The 22768-nt window shown below is 39.5% G+C and overlaps 1 protein-coding gene across 4 annotated transcripts in view; it reads left to right on the top strand.

Annotated features, from left to right (window-relative positions):
- Positions 1-22768, top strand: part of NLGN1 (neuroligin 1) — a 314121-nt gene that overhangs the window by 1069 nt on the left and 290284 nt on the right. For all 4 annotated transcript variants that reach the window (XM_031055363.1, XM_031055362.1, XM_031055361.1 and 1 more), the window contains exon 2: positions 10773-11578. In XM_031055363.1, coding sequence (XP_030911223.1) covers positions 11086-11578 — 493 coding nt within the window. In that variant the 5' untranslated portion in view covers positions 10773-11085. The remainder of the gene's footprint in view (positions 1-10772; positions 11579-22768) is intronic.

Genomic DNA, 22768 nt, shown 5'->3' with positions numbered 1-22768 from the left:
CCCCCCCCCATCCTCCTTTCCTGATGATCGCAGTAGAGCATCATCTTTACTCGCGAAAGGAAAATCAATTTTCAACAGGTTTAATTAAAATTAATCAGTCAAATTACTTAATATTAATTGACTTATAATTAAAGCCAGAAAGTTACCTTGGAATCAGGAGAAAGGATGTTATCTGGAATCGTTTTAACGATGCATATGGTTTCAGAGCAATTACATTCAAATAACTGTTTAAATAAAACAAACCAGAGCTTGATTATAGCGTTGTGTTCTTGCTGGTGCAGGTGACACAATCTGGACTGGCCATTTCGTTCTGTAAATTTGCTGACCTTTCGAAGGAATATCACGTTAGTTTGATACTGGGTTTGCTTTCTGGAAGGCCAGTTTGTTTTAGCTCTAACAACTATGGCATTAAAATCCACTAGTATAAAATGGAAATATGCCTTATAGAAGCTATAAATATCAAAGTGAATGTTTTTAGCACGTTTAGATGTTCTGTGAATTTGAAATGAAGCAGATTTTTCTTTTTCTCAGCATAAGTGTAAGAAATTGTTTTAGGAATTATTTTTTGCCAGCACTGCCATCCACTGTGGCAATATTTGCATTTATCCAGAGCCTTAGTGGGACAAGACCGTACTGGTAAATTCAGAGATAATTCACATGAGAAACCATGTATTTTTGGCAATGCTCACAGTAACCTTTTCATGCTCCCTTAAGACCTAGGTCGGTATTTTTGTTTGTTTGTTTTTTACAGTAGCAGCATTTTTGGTGCATCCACAGACTATTGTTATTGCTGAAAAAACAGTACTGTGAGCTTTGGGACATTTTCCCCTACTTTTCTGGGCTGGCTTAGTTGAAGCAAAGGATACTTATGAAATTGCACGTACTTTATTGCAGGCACCTGACGAGAGAAAGACCCATGCACAATATAAATGAGCATTTAAAAATAGAGCCCATTATTCAGGGCCCTGATTTTCAAAGATCCTGATTCCCATTGACTGCACTGAGACTTGTGTGGGCTCCACAGCTGTAACACGCAGACCACTTCTGCATCTTTGAAATTAGATTTGCAGATTGGGAGCCAAATGCTAAGTAGCCATGTTTGGGAATAGTGGTTGGGAAGGATTATTTATTTTTTCTTCTCCCCCCACCCCCAACTCTAATACTGGTGCAGGGTTAAAGAAGGCTGCTCCTTAGTTACTTTTTGATAAACAACACCGTTTTTCTTAGGCTGTGGCTGCAGATTGCAGTGATGTTGCAAAAGCAGTTTTGCAGTAAATCATTAGGAGATCCTCAGGTACCTACAAAGAGATCCCATTTATCCTGCGCGTTTCCTGCGAGTCATATGCAGGCTGTGGGAAGAAAAATGAGGCTGAGGATAATCATGCTAAGTGTGCTGGGAAGCAGGATTTGGCTGAACACCTCTGTTTTGTGATTAACTGAGGTAGCAGTGAGAGCCACGAGAGTGGTTCAGGCTGTTTGAGGCAGTGGGTGTAGGAGCGAGGAGAGGAGCTGCTGTCCTGATGCTGCTTTGGTTATCTTAGCCCCTCTCCTAGAGTAGGGTAAGAAGATAAAATCCTAGCTGTTGATACTTAAACATCTTTCACAAAGTGGGTTTTCTCTGGATTATTTGGCTGGAGGTGGAGCAGTCTGCTGAGGAGGGTTATTTAAAGACTGGGACAGGGCTGTAGGCAGATAAAATTGATTTGCAAGTGAATGGAGGAATTTGAACATGGTAATGGTGGTAGTTGTATTTTTTATCAGTTTACATTTTTAATATCCGCTGGCATGCACACCAGCATTAACCACTCTAATTGTTCAAATGGAGTCTGGGGAAAAGGGAAGAAAGCAGAGGCTTAGATGTGGTCTCAGTTTGTAATGGATTGGCTTGCCTTTCTTTATTAAAAGCAAATATACATTCCTTTGTAATAGAGATATAAAGCTGTATTACAGACCCTTGGCTAGCTCTGAATTATTTGTTTGATGTCATATTTATTATGGTTTTTTAATCACATGAAAAAGAAATTATTTAAAAATTAAATAGTGGAAAAAGAAGGGCAGAAGGAGACAGACAGTCTTTGAAAGCAAATAATGAAAATAAAACATTTTTTCTAGAGGTCCAATAGAAACCTCTGTGGAATTCTTTTAATAAAGGATGGGCAGTTATCAATCTGATCCAGTAAACGATATAGTCTCTGATTAGTCCCAGATATCCCTCCATGGTAAGTATAACAGGTGATAAAATAATAGATAATGGTAAAAAATAGGTCCTGACTGATGAATAAAGGCTGTTCTAGAGGCATGTCTCCGTTTCTGTAGCCCTGGTTCTGAGCTCTGCATTGTGAGGGAGCACAAGCACTCAGAGAGGGATGCCTGCCCTGATACCCAGGTGTTGCACAAGAGTTTGCATGGAAGGGAGGGAGAGGGAGCTAGGGAATGCAAAAAACCAAACCAAACCAAAAAACCCCACCTAATGGGGAAACTTCATTGTGTGTTGCATATTGAGAGTGCTTCCTGTACTTTTGATAACAAATAATGACATTACATTCCCCAGGATTACTACTGAGCTAGCAGAATCACTGGGGGAAATAATTTTGGCTTCTTGGTGACTCTGCTGCTCGTTTCTACCTGCCTCTGAAGACCCCACGTGTTTTCCAACAGACTTTGTTTCCATAACTGTTAATTGCTCATTAATGATGTTTCGTGTGCTCTCCAGGGATGAAAAGTGACTGGTTGGCTGCTTGGTCCCATGTCAGGTTTTGCTGTGCACCCTCTCCACCACAGCACTTCCCACTAGGAAACAAAAGGTGGAGTGAGGGAGCAGCAGCTGTGGGAAACCAGGGGGCACAGAGTCTGTACTGTAAATATCCTCATGGTAACCAAGCCATGTAAAGATCTGGGCTGCACACAGCAGGGTAACATGGTTTTTCCGCTGCTGTGGTCAAATAAAACATGAGGCCATTAAAGGAAAAGCAATTTGAGTTCTCTTTACCCCATTTGTTGAATTCTTCTGTTTTGTCCTCATAATATTTTCTGCATAATCAGTTTTAGTGTTGCCTTTGGGTAGCCTGTTACCTTCTGCTGATGCTTGGTTAGGTCTTTTGCACCATATTAAGGGAGAATGTAATGCTTGGAAATTAGCAACACGTGACTGTAAAATCATAAAAGTGGTCAAGGACACTTTACAACTATTGCATTTCAAGTAACTCATATTCCTTTAACGAAGCAGAGAACTTAAATGGCAATTTAAAAAGATGTTTTCTAAATCTCCTCAATCACATCCTGCCTAGAGAAGCCATTAGCTCACTTGTTGAACTGGTTCTGGGAATTTAATGAGGGGAAAACATTTATGTTGCATTTTGTACTTTTATTTAATTACATTTTGTCTGAAGATTTTAGCTTCAATATCTGAACTTAAAGTTGTTCCTTAACTTTTGCCCTCCCAACCCTGTCCCCCAGTTTCCAAAACAGTACTTGAAAGCAGTAAAGTGTTATGTAGGCACACAGTGTCAGAAATATTCATGAGGAGAAAACGACAATTTAGTCAGGAGAAACCTTACAGATAGACTGAGTATCTTGACATCCTCAAGCCTGTGCAAAACAGACATTGTGGGATGAGGCTTTTGTTTCTTCTACTGGTTTGACAATAAAGGTTTATTTCTGTGGAGAATGTGGGCCCTGGAGCAGCCACCATGAGATGCAGCTGCTGGGTCAGGAAACCCTCTGGTCACTGGAGTCGTGGTCAGTGCGGCCAGGACATGACCACAGGGACACTGAGCATGGCTGCTAGAGCTGAAATAAGTCTCTTTCTCACAGACAGGGGTAGAAAATGGAAAGAGGACAAGGACCTGAATAATAGGAGCTGCACATGAAGTCAGATGGAAAGAGTAAATCTTTGTAGACGTTTAATGGTGTTATATTCTAAGCTTTTGGGAAATTTTATTTGAAATTTTTTTACAACGGTAAATATAGTCTGTGCTATATCCTATTTCTATTTCATGTGAGAGAAAAATTCCCCATCTATGGCACAACACTTTACTGCTACCATTACTGCAGACTTTATAGATCAGAGATGTGTCAGCATGTTAGCTTTAGCTGTAATGCTTTTTTTTTGTGAAACCTTATGGGCCTTGCAGCCACTTTCTCATACTGACACTCATAAAACGTTCAAGTTCTCATATTTATTATTTAATTTGCTTCCTATATAAAGCAGCAGAGCTCTTTGGTACTTGAATATGAAGCCAAAAATGACAGGCAGGCATGAATGGGACTAATGAGTTTTAATAATGCACATATTAGAAACTGTTAAAGGAAGTTTAATTAAGAAAAACAAGTTAAGCATGAAATTCATTTTGGAGCAAATGCAAGTAAAGTCACAGATGTACAGAATGCTAGATCACAGGAAACAACCTCTTCAAGCTGATAGATCCCTCTAATGCCAATATTGCACTCAAGTTGTAGTGTGCTCTCTGCAGTTCTGGAAAGCCTGGTAATACCAGTCAAGAGCACTTTCAGAGCTCAGTTAGAGATGCTGGGTTTGTGATTAACAAATTATGTTTATATGTCTGTGAATTTCCTGATGAGTTGGAACTTGATCTCAATTACCCTGATGAAATTGGGACCATCTTGACCATCTGATCAAGAACAAAAGAAGCATGGGTTCCTTTTTCTGCCACAAGGAAGTTTGCTGGTCTTTTTCTTAAAAAAAAAAAAAAAAATTATCTTGTTGAAGAGGTGGTTATTGATCTAGCTCTACAACAAGGGTTTTGTATGCTTGGAATTGTTACTGTATTGTATCCAGCTAGAACAACAATTCATGGACAAATCTGAGTTCATTCAAGCATCTTTGTTTGCAGAGCTCTCCCTCAAGAAGTGGTATTATCTGTATTCCAGCCTTTTTTTGTCTTGAATTACTATTTCCACCAGGAAAATACAGAAGTGATATCTTTCTTATGAATCTGATATGAAAGCTTGCCTTAGGGGCTAAACTAGCACTACAGGTAGTATTATTGTTGATATTATAGTTGTAATAAAGGTGGCAAAAAAATCCAATTAATTTTTCTCATACGATTAACCCCAGTGAACCAAGGGTGAGCCACAAATATATATCAGGTGAAGATCTTTGTTAACAATTCTATAGCTAAATTTATCACCTGAAAGACACAACAAAAGGACAGTTAGTTTCAGGAGTCTCTGGGTGGGTTCTGGACACTCTGCTAGAGTGATCAGATGAGAAGCACGTGTATATTTTATGAAGCATTAATCAAAGCAACTCCCACTTGACCTGATGAAATGCAATACACAGATTTTGATACTGAAGCTCTCCAATGAGAAACATCTGGGTTATTTTTTCCTCTGGGATGACCTCTGATTAACATGAGTTCAGTGGAATTTCTGCAGTAGGTCAGGGAATCTTTTTGTCCTGAAGCACAGAGCAGCCATCAACAGAATGGCCATTTGATCATTTAGCTGAATAGTTACAGTACTCAAAAGTGAGGATAATGTGTGGTCCATTTAAGAGTTAACTGTAAGCTGCTAAAAGGAATAAAGGTTCACTTCAGTGCCCATTATATTCCAAGCCAGTGCATCTGTCATTTTTAATTTAAATCTGTATTACTTAGCTGTCTAAAACTTTACACATAAGTGACAGAGTTACCCATTCTTTCTGTTATGGGTAAAATCACCATTTCGTTACCTACTTATTGTGCAAATGTCAGACAGCTGTAGTCTGCATTAAAAAATGGTAGTAAACTTCTGGTAATATAAACAATTACTTCAGATAAGAAGTAGAACTATTTTAAGAAAATTATTTATTGATATGAGTAAATGGAAGATTATAAGACTTAACAGACCCTCTCCTCATGGGCTTAATTTGTCTAATTTAAAAACAGTTTAATAGAAAATTTTGATCAGAAGTCTTCCTGTTTTGGCAAAGAAAGATGCAGAAAATTTTCAAAGTGATTTTTGATCATGAAAATACTAGTTAATAAGCATTAGTGAATATACCCACTAAGAGCAAAGAACAAAAATTTGGTGCAGTTGAAAAATACATCACAATTTAAAGGAGTCTTATGACATCTACCCATTTAAATTCAACTTTTCACTAATTTTGAAGCACTGCATCCAATACTTTATGCTACAGTATTTCAATACTGTATTTTTCACTAACTAGTTATGAGGCATAGTGGTCAAAACATCATATTAAGTCAAGGTGACGGCACTCAGGAATCAGTTTCTCTGATCTAGGAGTGATATATTTACACAACTTGTAGCATCTGGAAATCCTTTCCACTGGGCTGTTTGTGTTCCCGTGTAACATAACCCTTGTAATCTCATCCTAATGTGGGGTGGGACTGTGAGCCCATGAAGATGATGTCTTATTCATATCTTTGCTGGCCATCTTGGCAGAGGTTCTGCATCTCAATAAGGCTGGATTTGTAGCATTTTTCTGGAGTTACCAGACCTGTGTCTGCTCTGAGGTGGAGGGGGTGCTGGTGTGTGGGGTCTGACCAAACCCCATCAGAGCTGTACCCTTCTTACATGTATTATATATTGCAGTCATATATTATCATTTCATTCACCTGTTTTTTTAAATGAGTGTGGTTAATTTCTTGAGCTAAACCCATGCAAATCCCATCCCTTTGAGAGTGTATTTAGGAAAGTATGCAAGAGCAATATCTCTTTTAAAATATTTCACAGAATGGATTGGGTTGGAAGGGGGATCTAAAGGTCATCTAGGTTTTGTAGACCTTCCCCTCGAGGCTGCTCAAAATCCCATCAACCTGGCCCTTTTTACTACTAAGTTGAGAGAAAATACAGTGTATTTGGAACTTGCTTCCCTTGCTAACTGGAAACACGAAAGAAGAGATGGGGAATTTTGTGCTGCATCTCCCAAGGGTTTGTCTGCTCGTGTTTACAATTGGTGTGTCACACCAGCACCATGTTCACCCTCATCTTTCCTCTAATGGTCTCTGTACCACTGTCCATGTTCCTGCTTGGCTACATAGCGTGTTTTAGGACAAGGATTTCTTCTTAGAGACATGAAACATCTCTGGGCTCTTAGTTCTAAGGAGAGACTGCTGTAAGTTAAAATGGATGCAAATGTAGCTGGTTCTGCAAAACAGCACTTGTGTTTTGAAATGAAGTGGCGTTGTGTGGTGTTCCAAACCCTTGCAATCACTTTGAATATTTGTGCAACTGGGATTTACTAGCAAAGTGGAAGTGAAACGAATTTTTGAGCAGGAATATCAAATCACAGAATACACCTTCAGCTGAAAAGAAAACAGCTTTTTTTAGGGGTTAGGAGATTTTTGTCTTAACAATAATAGCCTTTACATGTGCTAAAGCTGACATATGGCAAGAAGCCTTGGATGGCACCAAAGGTTTTATTAATCCATTGGAGCAATTGATAGGTGATACAGATCAAACCATCCCTTAAGATTTGAAGGTCTGGGCATGAGTAGCAAAGAGGAGTTGCACTGCTGCAGTTTGCAGTAGATATGACCCATTGTGGGATGCCCTGTGTCATTGGAAATGCAAAGATGCATTGAAGCTCTCTCGGATTGTTCACTCCTCAGCATACTAAATGTTTCTCTAAAGTATTTCAGAATCTGAGCTATGAAGTAATTTGAATTCAGAAAGGAAGATAATAAAATAATAGGTAGAAGAAAACTCTGTGTAGTATAGACTGTTTGAAAGAGCATGAAAGTCTTTATCAAATACCTTTTACAGTAGAATTCATTTGTGTTACCACAGGGAGCAATTGTGATCCTCAAATCAAGACAGCAGAAAAATCTGAAAAGGTTTCTCCTTCTCCTCCTCAGATCTACATTATTTTGGTGCTAAATCTTGTCCCAGTTTTATCATTGCTACTCTTTGGTTTATTTTCTGTTTGTCTCCCTGACCATTTCTGTTTATTCCTTCTCCTTTTTACCCCACTGATTCCTCTTCAGCTGAGTCCAGATACCAAGGGAAAGTCCTATGTAGATCACTGTAAGAAATACTGGGGAGAATTTTGTCCAGCATTAACTCTCAACATGCTCCTGGCCAGCTTCCCTGCTTGCTCTTGCACCTAGTGCTCAAAATGAAATTTTGTCATGAAAGTCTCAAAAGATTTGATAAATCTCGGTCTTTTTGTTTGCGTTGAGTTTCTGGTTTTGATGTGATAGCTTCAGGGCAGCCAATGACAGGCTTGAATGTCTGACCTCTCAGCCTTGAAAATAAACTGTTACTTAGACATTTAAAAAGAAAGGCTTGAAAAGAGCAAATCCAAAATTCAAGTTACAAATACAATGAAAATATGTTGATTCAAATCCTGCAAGCAGTTGACAATTTTCTGCCCTTTACAGCCTATCCATCAATTCATGGAGGCTACTGCCCAACAGTTAATTAATTAGGAGTAGCAAACACAGAACTGAATTATATTCTTACCTTTTTAGCATCCTGTCTCAGAGTAAAACCTTATCCATGGGAGACAAACCAGAACTGTAGATCACAGCAGAGCTGTTCAGCTGCAAAGACAAACCAGCAGATGGACAAGCTTAGAATTATAGCCCGCTTTAGAACTGGCTTTGAGTTTACATTGAATTTACCATTTGAGATATCAAAAGTGCATTACAAGGTTTCTTTAGAACAGAAAACAGGTGCTAAATAGAAAATAGATGCTAAATTAGTAGCATCTTGTTAATTTTGCACATCAAACAAACCCAGCACCTTAAAATGAAGAAAGATGTTTTTGCTTGGCACATCTATGCTGGATTTGTTGACCTCAGACCTTCCCCAGACCAAGTGTATTAGCTGGAAGGCTACTGAGATAAAGTTCCTGCTATTTACGTGTTTGAGTTTGAGAAAGAAGAGGAGGTGCATCGTTCCATTCCTGAGAGGAAAACAAAGCGTCGTGGGTTTTAAGACCCAGTGGAAAAGGCTGTGGAGGTTTTTGAATACCACTGAGGAAGAGGCTTCCATCTCTCCATGTGCATTGCTCAGAAACCTGTCTGCCTACTCTGTCTTTACTATTTCTCAAGTAGAACTCTACTCCCTCCAAAATCTGAAATGCTACAAAGCAGTAATCCTCCATGAGGGGAATGTCTGCCATTCCATGTAACTGTGTTAAAGTAAATGTAAACACACACATCAAGTTGGGGGAATTATTTTCTGCAGCTAAATTGGTGCGTTTCCAGCAAATACTGAGAATATACAGCTGGAGGATGAAGGACATAAGCCTGTTTGTTAATGCAGTTTCACAGTGAAGGTGTTAGAATTAGCAGAGAAAGAAAGGCAAAGAGAAAATTGTGGAAAAGCTTCATCTATCTCCTTATTGCCTCCTGAGATAGATTGTTCAGAGCTAAAGGAACACTAGACATGAACCAAATCTCCTGCTGTCCTATATAGCTTTTACAATCTCCTTTTTAATAACCCAAACTACAGGGTAGTCTGACTATTAGACAAGCCGTTCTTTTGAATTCTCTCCACAATGTGTATAGACATGATAAAAAAACCAATTCTCATTAAAGCTGCCAATGCTGTTTCAAAAGCAGGTGGTTTAAAATGTTTCCTATACAAAGCAAAACACATTTCTTGTGCATTACACACTGCTTAATAGGGAGTGTAAGATTACACTGCTATGTTGTGTATAACACTGCATCTTAAATAATAGGATATTGTAAGTCGTGTTGGAAATATGTTTCACATGAATATGGAAGATATAATGATATGCACTGAGCAATTTTCAGAAGTGCTGGAACACTGCCTTGTGTGACAACCTCTGAGCTAAAGTAGTTGAAAATAGCATCTGGAATTTCAGATTATACAGTCTCTGATCCTAAATGATTATGTTTTCTAGGATATTGTTCAGTCAGCATGTGGATATATGAAAGATAAGACTTCTCCTCTCCTGTGGGAATGCTTACTGTTTATGTTATAAATTAAGGATGGTAGGAATTGAGCGCTCTCAACATGCATTTTCATTTTTCACCAAAGTCAGTCTTTTATAAGGAATGCAAGATTGATCTGATGTAAAAATTGTGATATACAGCTCCCTCCCTAAGCTGCCTGGTCATATCCTTTTCCAAACCAGTTCTGAAAAAAAACCCCAGCAACCTACAGAGGTCCAGTTGTACTTCTGTGCAAATTCAGTGTTTGCCATTCACTTCAGCAGAAGCCGACTTTGGTCCTTCATTGATGTGAACATGTCAGCCTATTTGTGAATTTCATCAGCAATCAGAAAACCACACAAAGCATGCTTATGAATAAGCACAGTAATTCATAGTATATTTTAAAATGAACAAAAATTGTTTGTATGTATTATAAACTGCTTTTAATGAAATAAAATTCATTTGGGTCTTCAGTGTGCCTGCCTATCTTAGTTTTCCCATCTTCGGCTTTAAGAAATAATTACTTCCTTTCTGATAAATCAACTTCTGCAAACAAGGTGAAAATTGATTATGAGCTGATTAAGTTAAATAAAATATTAACATAAACACTTATGTAATGTAGCTTGGCAGTGAATTTCTTATTCTTGGAAAGGTGAATTTTAAAAATGTATTTTCTGTGAGTCCTGTTTCTCCTGAGAAGTCTCTGTAAATTCAACAGGTGACATTACAGATAATCCAGTAATCAGTGTTTCACCTGCCATTTCATGGACCCATAAACTACTGCAGTTTAACTTACATGACTCTAGCCAATATTAATGTATGTAAATAACGTGTTAAACACCTAGTTATCACTCTGCTCATATTAGCTCTTTCATACTAATGATTTATTTTCATTTTCTCCAGGATACAGACCTGCGGCTAACTGGATTTGATTTATAAGAGGGGATTCTGCAGTAAATGGCTGCTCTCTTCATATTGCTGCTATGGAAAACAGAATTGTCAATAGGATGTAGTCTGATAAATAGTGCTGAGTGAAGATGCAGCTTCAGTAAGTGTGAAATCAATGGAAGATACTTACCGCATGAAAAGCCTTTTGAGATTTTTCTGACAGGCGCCTATTTAGGAAACTTGATCTGTTTCCTCCAGTCGTCCTGTTTTTACACCAGTGGATACAAATCAGATTGCTTCACTGTAGTCACACAACTAATGTGGGACCATGGCCTTTCCAAGATCCGTGTGGCTGAACTGTGTATGGAGAGCGACGGTGCTCCGCCTGCTGCACACGGGATTGAATGCCACTTTTGCTTTTTCCATACTTGGATTTTTGCTCCACGCTGCAGCTGTGTCCTCCCAAAAATTGGATGATACCAACCCAGTGGTGACCACCAACTTTGGCAAGATAAGAGGGATTAAGAAGGAACTTAACAATGAAATTTTGGGGCCCGTTATTCAGTTTCTTGGGGTTCCATACGCTGCCCCTCCAACAGGGGAGCGCCGCTTTCAACCTCCTGAGCCTCCATCTCCCTGGGCAGACATCAAAAACACCACCCAGTTTGCTCCAGTATGTCCCCAGAACATTATAGAGGGCAGGCTGCCTGAAGTCATGCTTCCCGTGTGGTTTACTAATAACTTGGATGTAGTTTCAACCTATGTGCAAGATCAGAACGAAGACTGCCTCTATTTAAATATCTATGTCCCAACCGAGGATGGTGAGTTAATAGCAGGCAAAACAGGGAGATCTTTTTATTTTCCTGTTCTACTTTCTAACAATATTAATTCACGTGTACTGGTAGCATGCATGGCTTTCTCTGTTTGCATGCCAGCTTACTACATGTGTGCATGCTGCTTTTCTCTGTGTGCGTTTGTCCTTGCTTTTTGATTTTTATTTTTTTTAAATTTCTTTCTTTCTTTCTGTCTACACTCATTTTTTTCCCCCCCACAGCACGTGTAATTTTTAGGTCCAAGTTGGTGCCTAATTCTCATTGCCACCCACTGACTTCTGGGAAGATGCATCAACATCTTTTCCATTGCATGTGCAGGCACAACAAGTTGAGAATCTTCCGCACCTAATAAAGCAGGTCATATTTAAGTTAGATAGTGGTGTTGCATGCTCCTACTGTCTGTGACGGAGCTCCATGTTATTTTCTAGTCTTCTATTCATTTTTCAGTCAAAAGAATATCCAAGGAATGTGCCAGAAAACCCGGCAAGAAAATTTGTAGAAAAGGAGGTATGTATAAAGTGGACAAAAAAAAACCAAACAAAAAAACCCGGGGGAGAGATCAAAACCTTGCAAAAGGAGAAGGAATAATACAGGTGAAAGAGACTGATTGCTGGTGCTGTGAACTGTTAGGGACTGTCTTGTCCTGGTGGAGAGGTGTTTAAAGAGAGGTTCGTGTATGACAGATGAGAAGATAACTTTTGTAAAGCCAGGACTCATCTGCATCTGAGCATCTCTGCCTGGCACTCTCTCCAGTGACAGGGCTGGCAGCTTCTCTCTTGGCCTCCAGGCTCTGGGCAGTGCCTGCAGCGGCACCAGGGGATGGGATGCTGTGTGTGGGTGCAGAGGAGGGAGCTCTGTGCCCTGGGATGGGCACTGCCACCTCTGGAGGGGCTGGCACAGCCCACAGCTCTCCCTTCCAGAACTATGGCATAATGGCTGGGAAGCATTATAGCAACGCAGGGCTGAGAGCTGCACTGGCTTTCTCCAGGATATTCCCTGTTTTCTTAGAACAGGCTTAACTTTTCTGGAGTGTAGATGTGAAACGTTTTTTTTTCTTTTCGTTTACGCGCTTCTAAAAGTGAGCTTTGATTTCCTTTATTCTGTGATTACAGCTCTCTTTGTCAAAGCCCAAATACTCTTAATAGGGGTGTAGGGAACTGTTAAAATATTGTGACATGGTACTTTGGGAGCTAGACTGCTTTTGGAAGCTTTGGAAACTTGGCTTCTCCCCTTTCTGTGTTAAATACTATGGAAGGGTTTGCAGATTTCTTTGTGAATATTTGCAAATTCCTCAAGCAGTTGACATGCAACAGAGAGGGTCTATTTTGGTACTGATTCAAAGGAGGCATTTGGTGCTAGTTTTGAAGTACTAATTTTGTACTATGCACGTTTGGTTTTGCATCGAATGATTTTCCTTTATTGTTTTCTTTAACATAATGTGTTACCTTAGAGTTGGACTATGTGTGAATTAGAATGCTTTTTGGGGTGAACAAAGAGTACTGTGGACATGCACAGTTGCCTGTTAGCTGTAATCCATTTATTTTTTTATCCTGTTATTCCAAAACAAGCACATTTTAGGAAAGCACATAGCAGAAAGGTTTAGAGCTGGGCAAAATTTAACTCTTTAAACACTGCATTAGTTTTTAAGGCAGTATCTAGGCTCTAAATGAGGGTGGCCTTGTTCCCAAGGCTTTAGCTCTTACAGCTCCTAACTGCTGGTTGCAGCTAGCTGTTAATTATTAATTGTTAATTGTAGTTGCTCGATGAATGCTTTTTAGAGATGTCTAAATCCACATTCAGTGACTTAAATCAATTTGTGTTTAAAGTGTCAGGCTTTGAGGCATCTTCTGTTTTCTGTTAGGGAATTTTTGCTTGGTGCTGTGAAAGTACAATTGGTTAAGCTGGGTTCCCAGAGCTGAAAATGAAGATAATCAGGGTACTGTGAGCAACGTCACTTCTTCACACATCATTCAAGTTAGAATAACTGCTGTCATTTATATGCATTCAATTAATGTGCAGTGCTGCAGCAGTTATTACGCAGTTCATCAAGCGTGTGTAATTAGCTGAGCAACTTTCACTTCCTATCACCCAGACGCTGATTCACAAAGTCATAAATAAAGATGCAGATCCCCATCATTGTTCTCAGAGAGCATCTTTCATATGAGAGAGTATTAAAATAAAAATAATCAGAAAAATAGCAAAAAGTCAAGGGAGGGAGAGCCCAGTAGCTGAGAAAGTCATGCTTATTGTCTTGTGGGCCTGAAGGAGAAAAAAGAGAGTTACTTGAAATTCAGTAGGTACCTTTCCACTTAGATTCATTGCACACACAGCACAATAAAAAGACTACCTTTTGCTGTTGACAAGCGCAGAGAGCTCCTGAATACCTTCAGCTGGGCAGCTGAGATATCTGTAGTAATGTGTTCTCTGAGTAAATCTCACTTTACTCACCTGTACATAACCTGAGATTTATCCTGGGCTGGGATTGCCCCCACGGCCAGGGGCAAAAGGAGTTGCAGGACAAAGTTGCAGTAAAGTCACAGCAACTGAGCAGCAACCACAGCTGGGAAATGGCATCAGTTTTGTATCAGAAAGAAGAAAGGCCCAACACTCTCTCTTTTGCTGGATTTTTAGGTTATAGTCATGGCATCACAGTGATGAAAATTATTGGAAGGAAAAAACCTGGAAATCAGAGGCAGACTCTTACACCATCTTTTTATTTCATAAAGGATATGTAAGATGAAAGTGATTGAAGCAGCAACCATATGCTATCCTTACATGTGGTTTGATTCCTTCTTACTACATGAAATAGATTGAATTAAATAAATTAGTATTTATACTTAATTGTCAGCTGAGGGACATTAGAAAATTAAAAATTTTTAAGAACAGGGAGCAATCTGATTAAAATGGATGTGGAAATGAAAGGAGTTCTAGCCATGAGTCATGCTAGAGATGGTAATGAGCATTATATCCATGACCTCCTGTTGGGATTTGGATGTCCCCACAGCAGAGACTGCAGAATGATAGGCTGAAGCTGGGTGAAAAAAAAATGAAATAATTCAGCACATATTTTGCAAACCATGGAGGCATGTATTCCAGTTACTTGTCCTTCAGTTTACTGATTCAAAGATAAAGAAAGAGCATCTGGTTTTGTGTCTTTTCCTTCAGATACGTCAAGGTCAGAGGCTGCTAATTCTGTTTTGGGTATGCAGAAACTTGTGTTTGCAAGGGCCGGTTTTGGAAAATCAGTGCAAAGGCATCTGAGTAATTCTGTGTTACTTTTTGAATCTCGTTTTCATCACTCTAAATTTTAATAGACCCTGGTTATATTGTAGGTTATACCATTTTAGTGATTGATACTAATTATATTGTCTATTATCTGGCATTTCCTGAATTTCCTGACAAACCTTTGCAGCATTTCTAGGGATTACCTGAATAGTATTCCATTATTTGGCATTTCAGTCCTCTAAATTTACCTTATAGTCAAAACACAAATATTTTACTTGTGATCCAGAATGTTTCCTTATCTCTTAGGAGGGCAAGTGCATCCTGCTTTAGCTGCATACCTGTGGTGTTTTAATATTGCATATTAATTTCTTTCCATCGCAACTCCGTGCACCCGGAATTTCCTAACTTAATGACAACTGCATAAAGAAAATTTGGAAAGGATCACTTATATGCCCACTAAAAGAACCCTCAGGTGTTGTGTGCTCTGCCCTTGGGATGACAGTGTGCTCTTTCTCAGGAACCTGTACTAAAGATTTCATGCTGCCTGAAGATGCCTCAATGTGAAAATGTGGAGCTGTAGGTGGTATATCCTCAGTGTCAAGGAGCCAGGCAGATGCAGTTTTGGATAAATTAGTATTTGTAGGAGATTTAGGTGTAGAATAAGGAAAGAAATCACTTGATCCTTACTTTTATGCTTAGGAATTATCAGTGGCTCAGAGACCGCCCAATATCAGTGACTTCCCCACATGTGGATTCTGTTTCTTATTCTAGTCAGGGCAGTGAATAAATTTTAAATGCGAAGACTCATGATCTGAACTACCTCATTTGAGAGTGTAGGATTAGACAGCTCTATTAATATTTATGCCTCCTAATGGGCTACTTGATTTTCAGAGCAAAGCTCCCCACACCATACTTTCTGGGTTATGGCTGTGGTTACTATGGACGCACGGGAGCAAATGTACATACACACAAATATATTCATGGAGCTGAAACACAAATCACACTGCTGTAATCTCATCCTGCTTTGATCTCCCTTTGTTTTCAATAGAGAATGTGTTACATCAGTTCTGTTTTGTAAGAGGCTCTGATAACCTTAGGGCTTAAAGCTTAGCAATGTGAAATATTCTTTAGAAGACTGAGCAGAAATTTCACCTGTTACCTTGTGTTTCTGTAGAGTGATTGTTCCAGCATTCCATTTAACTATCCTAGAACTGTTTACTTATCATCAGATCTTGGAAAAAAGCAATTAATAGAACCTGTGCAGTTCCTGTGGACTCCCTTAAATGAAGATCTTTCTGTAAAACCATTTCAGCTCTGAAATCAACCAGAAAAGGACAAGCTGAGACCTTTAAAATGTGTATTTCCACTGGCAAAAGTTGTCAATTTATTTTCCGTATTCCTTTTTTCTAAAGATGTAATTTAGAAAATAATATCAAAGTAATGGAAGAGTAGATGGTAAATTGTCCAAAATTACTGAAATATTCCTTTCTCTATGGCCATGTGAGTGAAAAATATGAAATCTAAGGTGTGAGCCTCCATCACTGTAGACAAAGCCCTGTCAAAATAAGTTATGTTGTCAGGAGACTAAAAACATGCCTTTGCAGACTATTGCCAGAGCTCTGGATCTCTTGAGAATGAATTCCAAACTTACAAAATATTCCTTTGTGTGTATTTTTGGGGACATCAACCCTATAAAAGGCTTTATATCTTTATTAGACCAATTTGAAGATTCCTAACCAATTATTTGTCTGTAGTACATTTGTGTCAGTAGTTGCCTGCACATATTTGAATTTTCACCCCCACCCATGCTGGGTCCTGGTTGGAGAGCCATCATCCTTACTCCCTGTGGTATCAGCAGGCCCAAGTGTAGTCCACAATCCCTAACTCCACTGCTACTCACCAAGACACCACAATTGTTCCATTTTTCTGTTCCTTTTTGAAGCCCTGTTTTTCATTCTCCACCACCATCTCAGCATTTCCTGTTCTACTGGTAATACATAGAAGAAGATAATGAAGCAAACATTGTCTTGTACAGACCTTTTCATCCTTTCACAATCTAAAGCTGTTAGTGTCAGTTAGCAGCATTTTCCAAAGATGTGCAGCAGGTTTATGTCATATTTGAAATAAAATGCTTAAAACTCTGATGTACTTTCTCCAGCCCTCTTTCTGGGTGAGCCAGTGCTTGACAATAGAAGACTCTGCAGACTGTATTTTAAGACTCCAGTCATCTTAAATGCCATCAGCACTGGTCACACTCCCCTGTAAATGTCTGGTTGCTCGGGCTCTGGGCTCTTGCTGACCACACAGCCATCGTGCTGTCACTGCTTTGTTCATATACCTTGACAGTGCTTATAGCTCTAACAGGTCTTAAATTCTGATCTAATTCCATTCCTTGTCCATTATTTTACTGCTTGCTTTTCGTTTTCTACATCCTCCCCCACACAGGCTCTAAAATAGCACTGCTACCCTGATAATGCTAAGTCGGATAAAACTGGTTTGTGCTTCTTCCCCCGGCCTTTGTTGGCTTGGACTGGTTTTACTCAGTAAACATCTGTGAGATGGTTTTCCTTTCAATCTGTTAGTTTCTAATTTATCAGTTAAAGCCAGAATGGATAAATCTTATAAAAAAATAACTGCATAAGGGTATTTGTACATTTTTCAGGAGGAACTTTTGAGTAACTAATATGGCTTTTGGATAACTATTGTTTTCTGCTTGTTTTTCCCCTCCTCTATTATAGTATTATTCCTTTACTCTTCTCTGTGTTAATGCTCTTCATCTTTTTGTTTTCTTATAATACACATGGATACAAACATTTTTTGTATTTTTTGGATATTTTTTAAGCTTGAAACATGGTGCTTACATGTGTCAAACTATTCTTAAGGATCATCTCACAATGTTAATAATCTGCTTATAACTTGAATATTGCTCCAGTATAATTTCTTGTTCTTTTCTTTCCAAATCATTTTCACTCATAATTCTTTAGCCTTCTTCATTTTTACTTACTTTATGATGTCAAATTTACATGTCTTCTCCGCTTTGATATGTATGGTATTAATAATTATACTCAGCATTCAGAAATCAACTGCTTTAATGAGCTTACTGTAAATGAGATTTGTTTTCAGGATATCAAACCATTTCCTTCTGTTTTAATATTAATATCTCTTATTTTACTTTCTCATGCTTGTAATAATGGGATTTATCCAGAGAAGGAGCAGCACTGAACAATGCAAGGCTAAGGGAAGTGGGACAAAGCTGAATTGATGCCATGTTTGCACCTCTATTCCAACACAGTGCAGGGACCAGAGTGGCCTCTGGCTGCAACTGGAGCTTCCTCAGGGCTGCTCTTGCAGAAGTTGGGAGAGACATGGAAATGGCATAGTGCAGGTGCTGCAGCTGATTTCCCCTTCCAGAGTTGTGCCAAAGTGTTTTGGATCATCTCAGCAGCAGCAGTAAATCATGCTGCTAATTCCTCTGCTGTGGGAATTCTGTTAATATCCCTTAGTGCCATCAGAGCAAGAATCAATCTGCCCTGGCAGAGTTTTCTGCATGCTTTTTATGAGGCTGGATTTTGACTTTCCTATTTGTACTGGGAGTACAGTCAGCACACAGCAAGTTCAGTCACAGGAATGTGTTTGAAGGGAAAGGAAATTCCCTGGTTGAAGAACTGAGTTTTGGTTTTTTTTCAGCTGATGAGGCTCTGTAAGTAGTTCCTTTATTGAAATATCATAGCCCTGGTGAGAATGCATCTTCTGCAGCATTTCTGTGTTAATGAGGCTATAGCCAGTGGGTTTGACCAAAAGGACACATTTTGGAGGATACCAGAACCAGCAGGACAGTTTGTATGTTGTTGTAGGCACAATTCACATCTTCCTGCCATTGACAGTCCTTTAAAATTCAAGTGAGATGCTGACCTCTCCTAGAATCATTGAGTTTGGGCTATATTAATGCCAGTAGATCAGGCCCTGCAGAGGCAAAGTATTGAGGTCTCTTGGTATGATTTAATATTTAACTAGTTTTTAAATTCTTATTTTATAATCTGTTGAAAATCATACATATATATAGAGAAAGAGAGATCTAGTAAGGCAGAAATGACAGGAGAGAGGCAGCTATTTATTATTTGTATTTGTTTTTTGAAAAGCTTCCATTTGTTAAATTTCCCCCTTTTTGTAAAGGCCTTCTTTAATTATTAGCTGAAAATCAGGTATTTATGTAATTATCATAATTATATCTACATATCTAGTGTACTTGCAATTATTTCATTAAAAATTGTAATTATTATACAATTATAGGGGATAATGATGCCCTTGTAACATATTGCAGAAGCCCTAATTAAATGGTAGCATAAATGAGTTGGAAGAGATTTTGAAGTTTTGAATATTGTTTTATCAGAAATATCAGAAGTGAATCATCCACATTATGAACTGGCAGTAAAACCCCTGCAAAGTTATTTTGAGAAAATATTTCACAAAGCTCGTGGAAAAAGATTTGTCTCTATTGCCTCTCTGTCTTTACTTTCTGTTCTCCATATTCTTACAGCAAAAACTGTCTTCAGATTTTTAATGGAAAGGTGGCATTGTGTAGGAAGAAGATTGCACAGCTTGCTGAATGTTTCTAGAAGGCTCAGCCCCGAGCAAGCACAGTTTGTACTTAGACATCCTTTTTCTAAACAGAGGCAGAAACTTATCCAACAGTTGGCTGAAAATGGTGAAAAACCTCCACTAAATATGAGGAGGTTTTTATTATGTGCTGAGATTCAAAGATCTCCTTATATATTGGAGTGTCCAAATTTCACACCCCCAGGTGTTGGGGAAAGAGGATAAAAAAATCCTCTTGTAGTACAGGTTCTTGGGATGCTCCAGGCACAGGAGATGGACTAAGCAGCATGGATACAGAGGATCCCTGTGGAGCATCTCCTTTCTCTCCTGCAGAGTGGGTGGGGGATAATTGGCAAGGATAACATATGCTAGAATCTACCAAAACCTCAGGATCACAGATTTCTCACCCTTTTTCGTGTCAACCTTCTGTAGCGTACAGATGATCTCTCTCCTCTTCCTTCAGCTAATTTTAGAAGCCATTAAAAATGGCAGTAAGACACGTAGAGTTTTTCAGCTTGCTGTGTTTCACGTCTGACGCAGGGTGTTGTTCACTGATGAGCGCACAGCCCTGACCCTGTGGCAATGAGGAGCCACCCTTACCTTGCCACCCACCTCAAATCTCCTGGGGACGGCCCCCCAGTGATGCTGGGAGCCCAAACCAGCTGAGGGGGCTCCCACCCATGCCCATCTCCCCTCCCACCCACCAGCTGGGCTCCTCCTGCAGCCCTTGCTCCCAGCTCGGTCAGGGCAGTGACTCATGCACAATCTCCCCACTTGCTTCAGATGGAGTCAGGCAGGTTAGCCAAACCTTCTGTTTAATTCACCAGATTCGCTCAGCTCGGCTCAGGAGGGCTTGCAGGGTTTGCTCCAATGCAGGGTTTTGAACTCCTGGTTTTTAAACAAAATGGTGGGAGAGAAGCTCTGAGGAACAGGATTATTGCTGGATCAGCAATAATGTCTTGCCATGCCCTGAGCTGAAGGAAGACTATCCACCCACGGCCCGGGTAACAGCCAGGATAAAACTCCCTGTTTATCCCACCTTGTATCAAGGTTCTTTGCTGAGGCTGCCATGATTTGCTCATATTTTTGGGGTGTTTTCCTGAGGACTCGCTGCCCTTTAACACAAAGTTCTGCACCAATCTTCTTGTCAACTTCCCTTCGGTGCCCTTGAAGGGATTGTTTTTATTTCCTGCCCGCATTACTCTTCTCCCTTAATTTAATATTCTCTAGTATATTACTTTTAATGCAGTGAGCAGGCAAACAGAACAGAACCAGCTGCATGTAGCTGACCCAGTGAAAACTCATTTTCTGAGAATCCTCATTCCCAAAGCAATAGTCTTAACGAGATGGACTCAGTGGAAAGGGAATATGAAACATGCATTTGTCTACATATATATGTACATCTAACAGCCATAATCAGATCTGAGAGCTCAAAGAAAAGCTGGTACAATTTGTCTTACTTGATTGCAAAATTGATATTGACTCATGTGTTTTCATATTTATTTTAAAGTTGCAAAAAGAAATGGACTTTTTAAAGAAAATGTCTTCATAACTGGAGGCCATGTCTAAGATACCTATGTGAGACAAACAGAAGATTTTGAACATTTACCAATCCCAAGGCTGTTTTTATTAATAAGATTTTCTGTGCTCTATACAGTACTTTGGATCCATGAAATATTGCAGTATATGGCTGTTGGAGAGGCAGGTTTATTTAAAGAAATTTCACAAGAAATCTCGCTGTAAACCTAGATTTTAAAATCTTAATCCTTCCCCGTTTCTCTCTGATGCTAAATGCAGATGAAGTAGCTCTCCATATGAATCAATTAATAGCTGTGCTATGTGGAACAGGAGAGCAAATTAAGTGTGTTTTCGCCACTTTTCAGTCATTAACAGAGCCATTGGTTAATGAAAAATAGATTACTTTTCCTTGAAACAATGACTTCTGAAACAATAAATAATTGCTGTACTTCAGAGCTGGAGCACCTGCCATCTCTTTTAGATGGAGTCTCCATAGATGAGGTCTCATACAAAGGAAAAAAGAAAAGGGGCATCTATTTTTCCTTTAAAGCACCATGAAAGCCTTGATTAACTGCAACCCTTGCCATGATGCATTTGCATCATGTTAAAGTACTGAAGGCGTTGCCTGGCCAGAAGCACATTACGATACAGGACCATGCAGAATGGGTGCTGGAGTTTTACAGAGACACCAATGATTGCTGAGGAGGTCCTGGTGGAAGTCCAAGCTCCACCCTGAATTTGGGTGCAAACCCCTCACACGCCATTCCGTGTCCATTTCATTCTGTGCTGCTCAGGTGTGACAGAGAGCATTGTCCCTTGGACTGTGCGCCAGTGACAGGCTGATTTTGTTTCTCCTCCTGACACCTTTGAAAGATGGATTCTGAGATGTCTTGGGCAAGATGGGACGCTGGGAGACAGATGATGAGCTGGGAGCAGCAAGGAAAGGGATCTGACAGCAAAGGAGGCTCCTGACACACATGTTGAAGCAGGTGAACACTGCCAGGCACTGTGTAAACCAAGCAGAGAAATAGGATTAAAAGGCTCTTTCCCTTTAGGCAAAATAAGGTGAAGAAGAAGGCAGTGCACAATTCCACCCTGCAGTTTTTTGTGGCAGAAACTATTTTTCTCTCCAGAGTTTGCTAACATATATTAGCTGCTGTTTTTCTGCCCAGAGCTTTGACATATTCAACTACAAGCTAGTTTGGCTGAGTATCAGCACAACAAACAAGCAGCAGTCAAACAAGAGAGGAAGAGACAAATAACTTCTCAGAAATGCTCCATATACATCCCATGCTTGATATTTGCACTGTGCAAGTGGCCTGGCTGTCAGCCCTCTCTGCCCAGCCACCTGTGTTAGAGGACATAGCACAAAATAAGTTTCACCTAAGGCAGAGCAAAAGCCAGCACTTAATATTGCTCCATTGAAAATAGATAAACTCAGCAGTAAGTCAGGTTTTGGCCCGTTGTTTGAATTATGAATATTCTTCTAACTGCTGTCACTTCCTTGAAGAAATACAGTGGTTTCCTTGAATTTTAAGTGACTTTGGATTGAAATTCTTTGTGAGTGATTATCTGGCTCAGTGAATACTGTTGTTATCATTAGCAATTTTGGGTGTTAACCTTTTCACTGCTAAAATCTCTGAGTGCTGCCTGACGTTGTCCCTGCTCTTGGGAAATAAAAAGGTTAAGAAGCTGTTGAAATGCATTCAGGAAATGTCATAATTTTCAGGCTGATGAAGGGCTAGCCTGGAAGAGAACAAAGAGCTGATAATAATAATTACATTTACTTTGTGCTTGCATAGAAGACAGTTTGAAGGAGCATGGGCCACAGACAGCAGC

The sequence above is a fragment of the Geospiza fortis genome, unplaced genomic scaffold (genome assembly GCF_000277835.1).
Source record: "Geospiza fortis unplaced genomic scaffold, GeoFor_1.0 scaffold172, whole genome shotgun sequence".
In the NCBI taxonomy this organism is placed as follows: Eukaryota; Metazoa; Chordata; class Aves; order Passeriformes; family Thraupidae; genus Geospiza; species Geospiza fortis.
The sequence above is the reverse complement of the archived record's forward strand: the minus strand, read 5'-3'. Positions and strand labels throughout refer to the sequence as shown.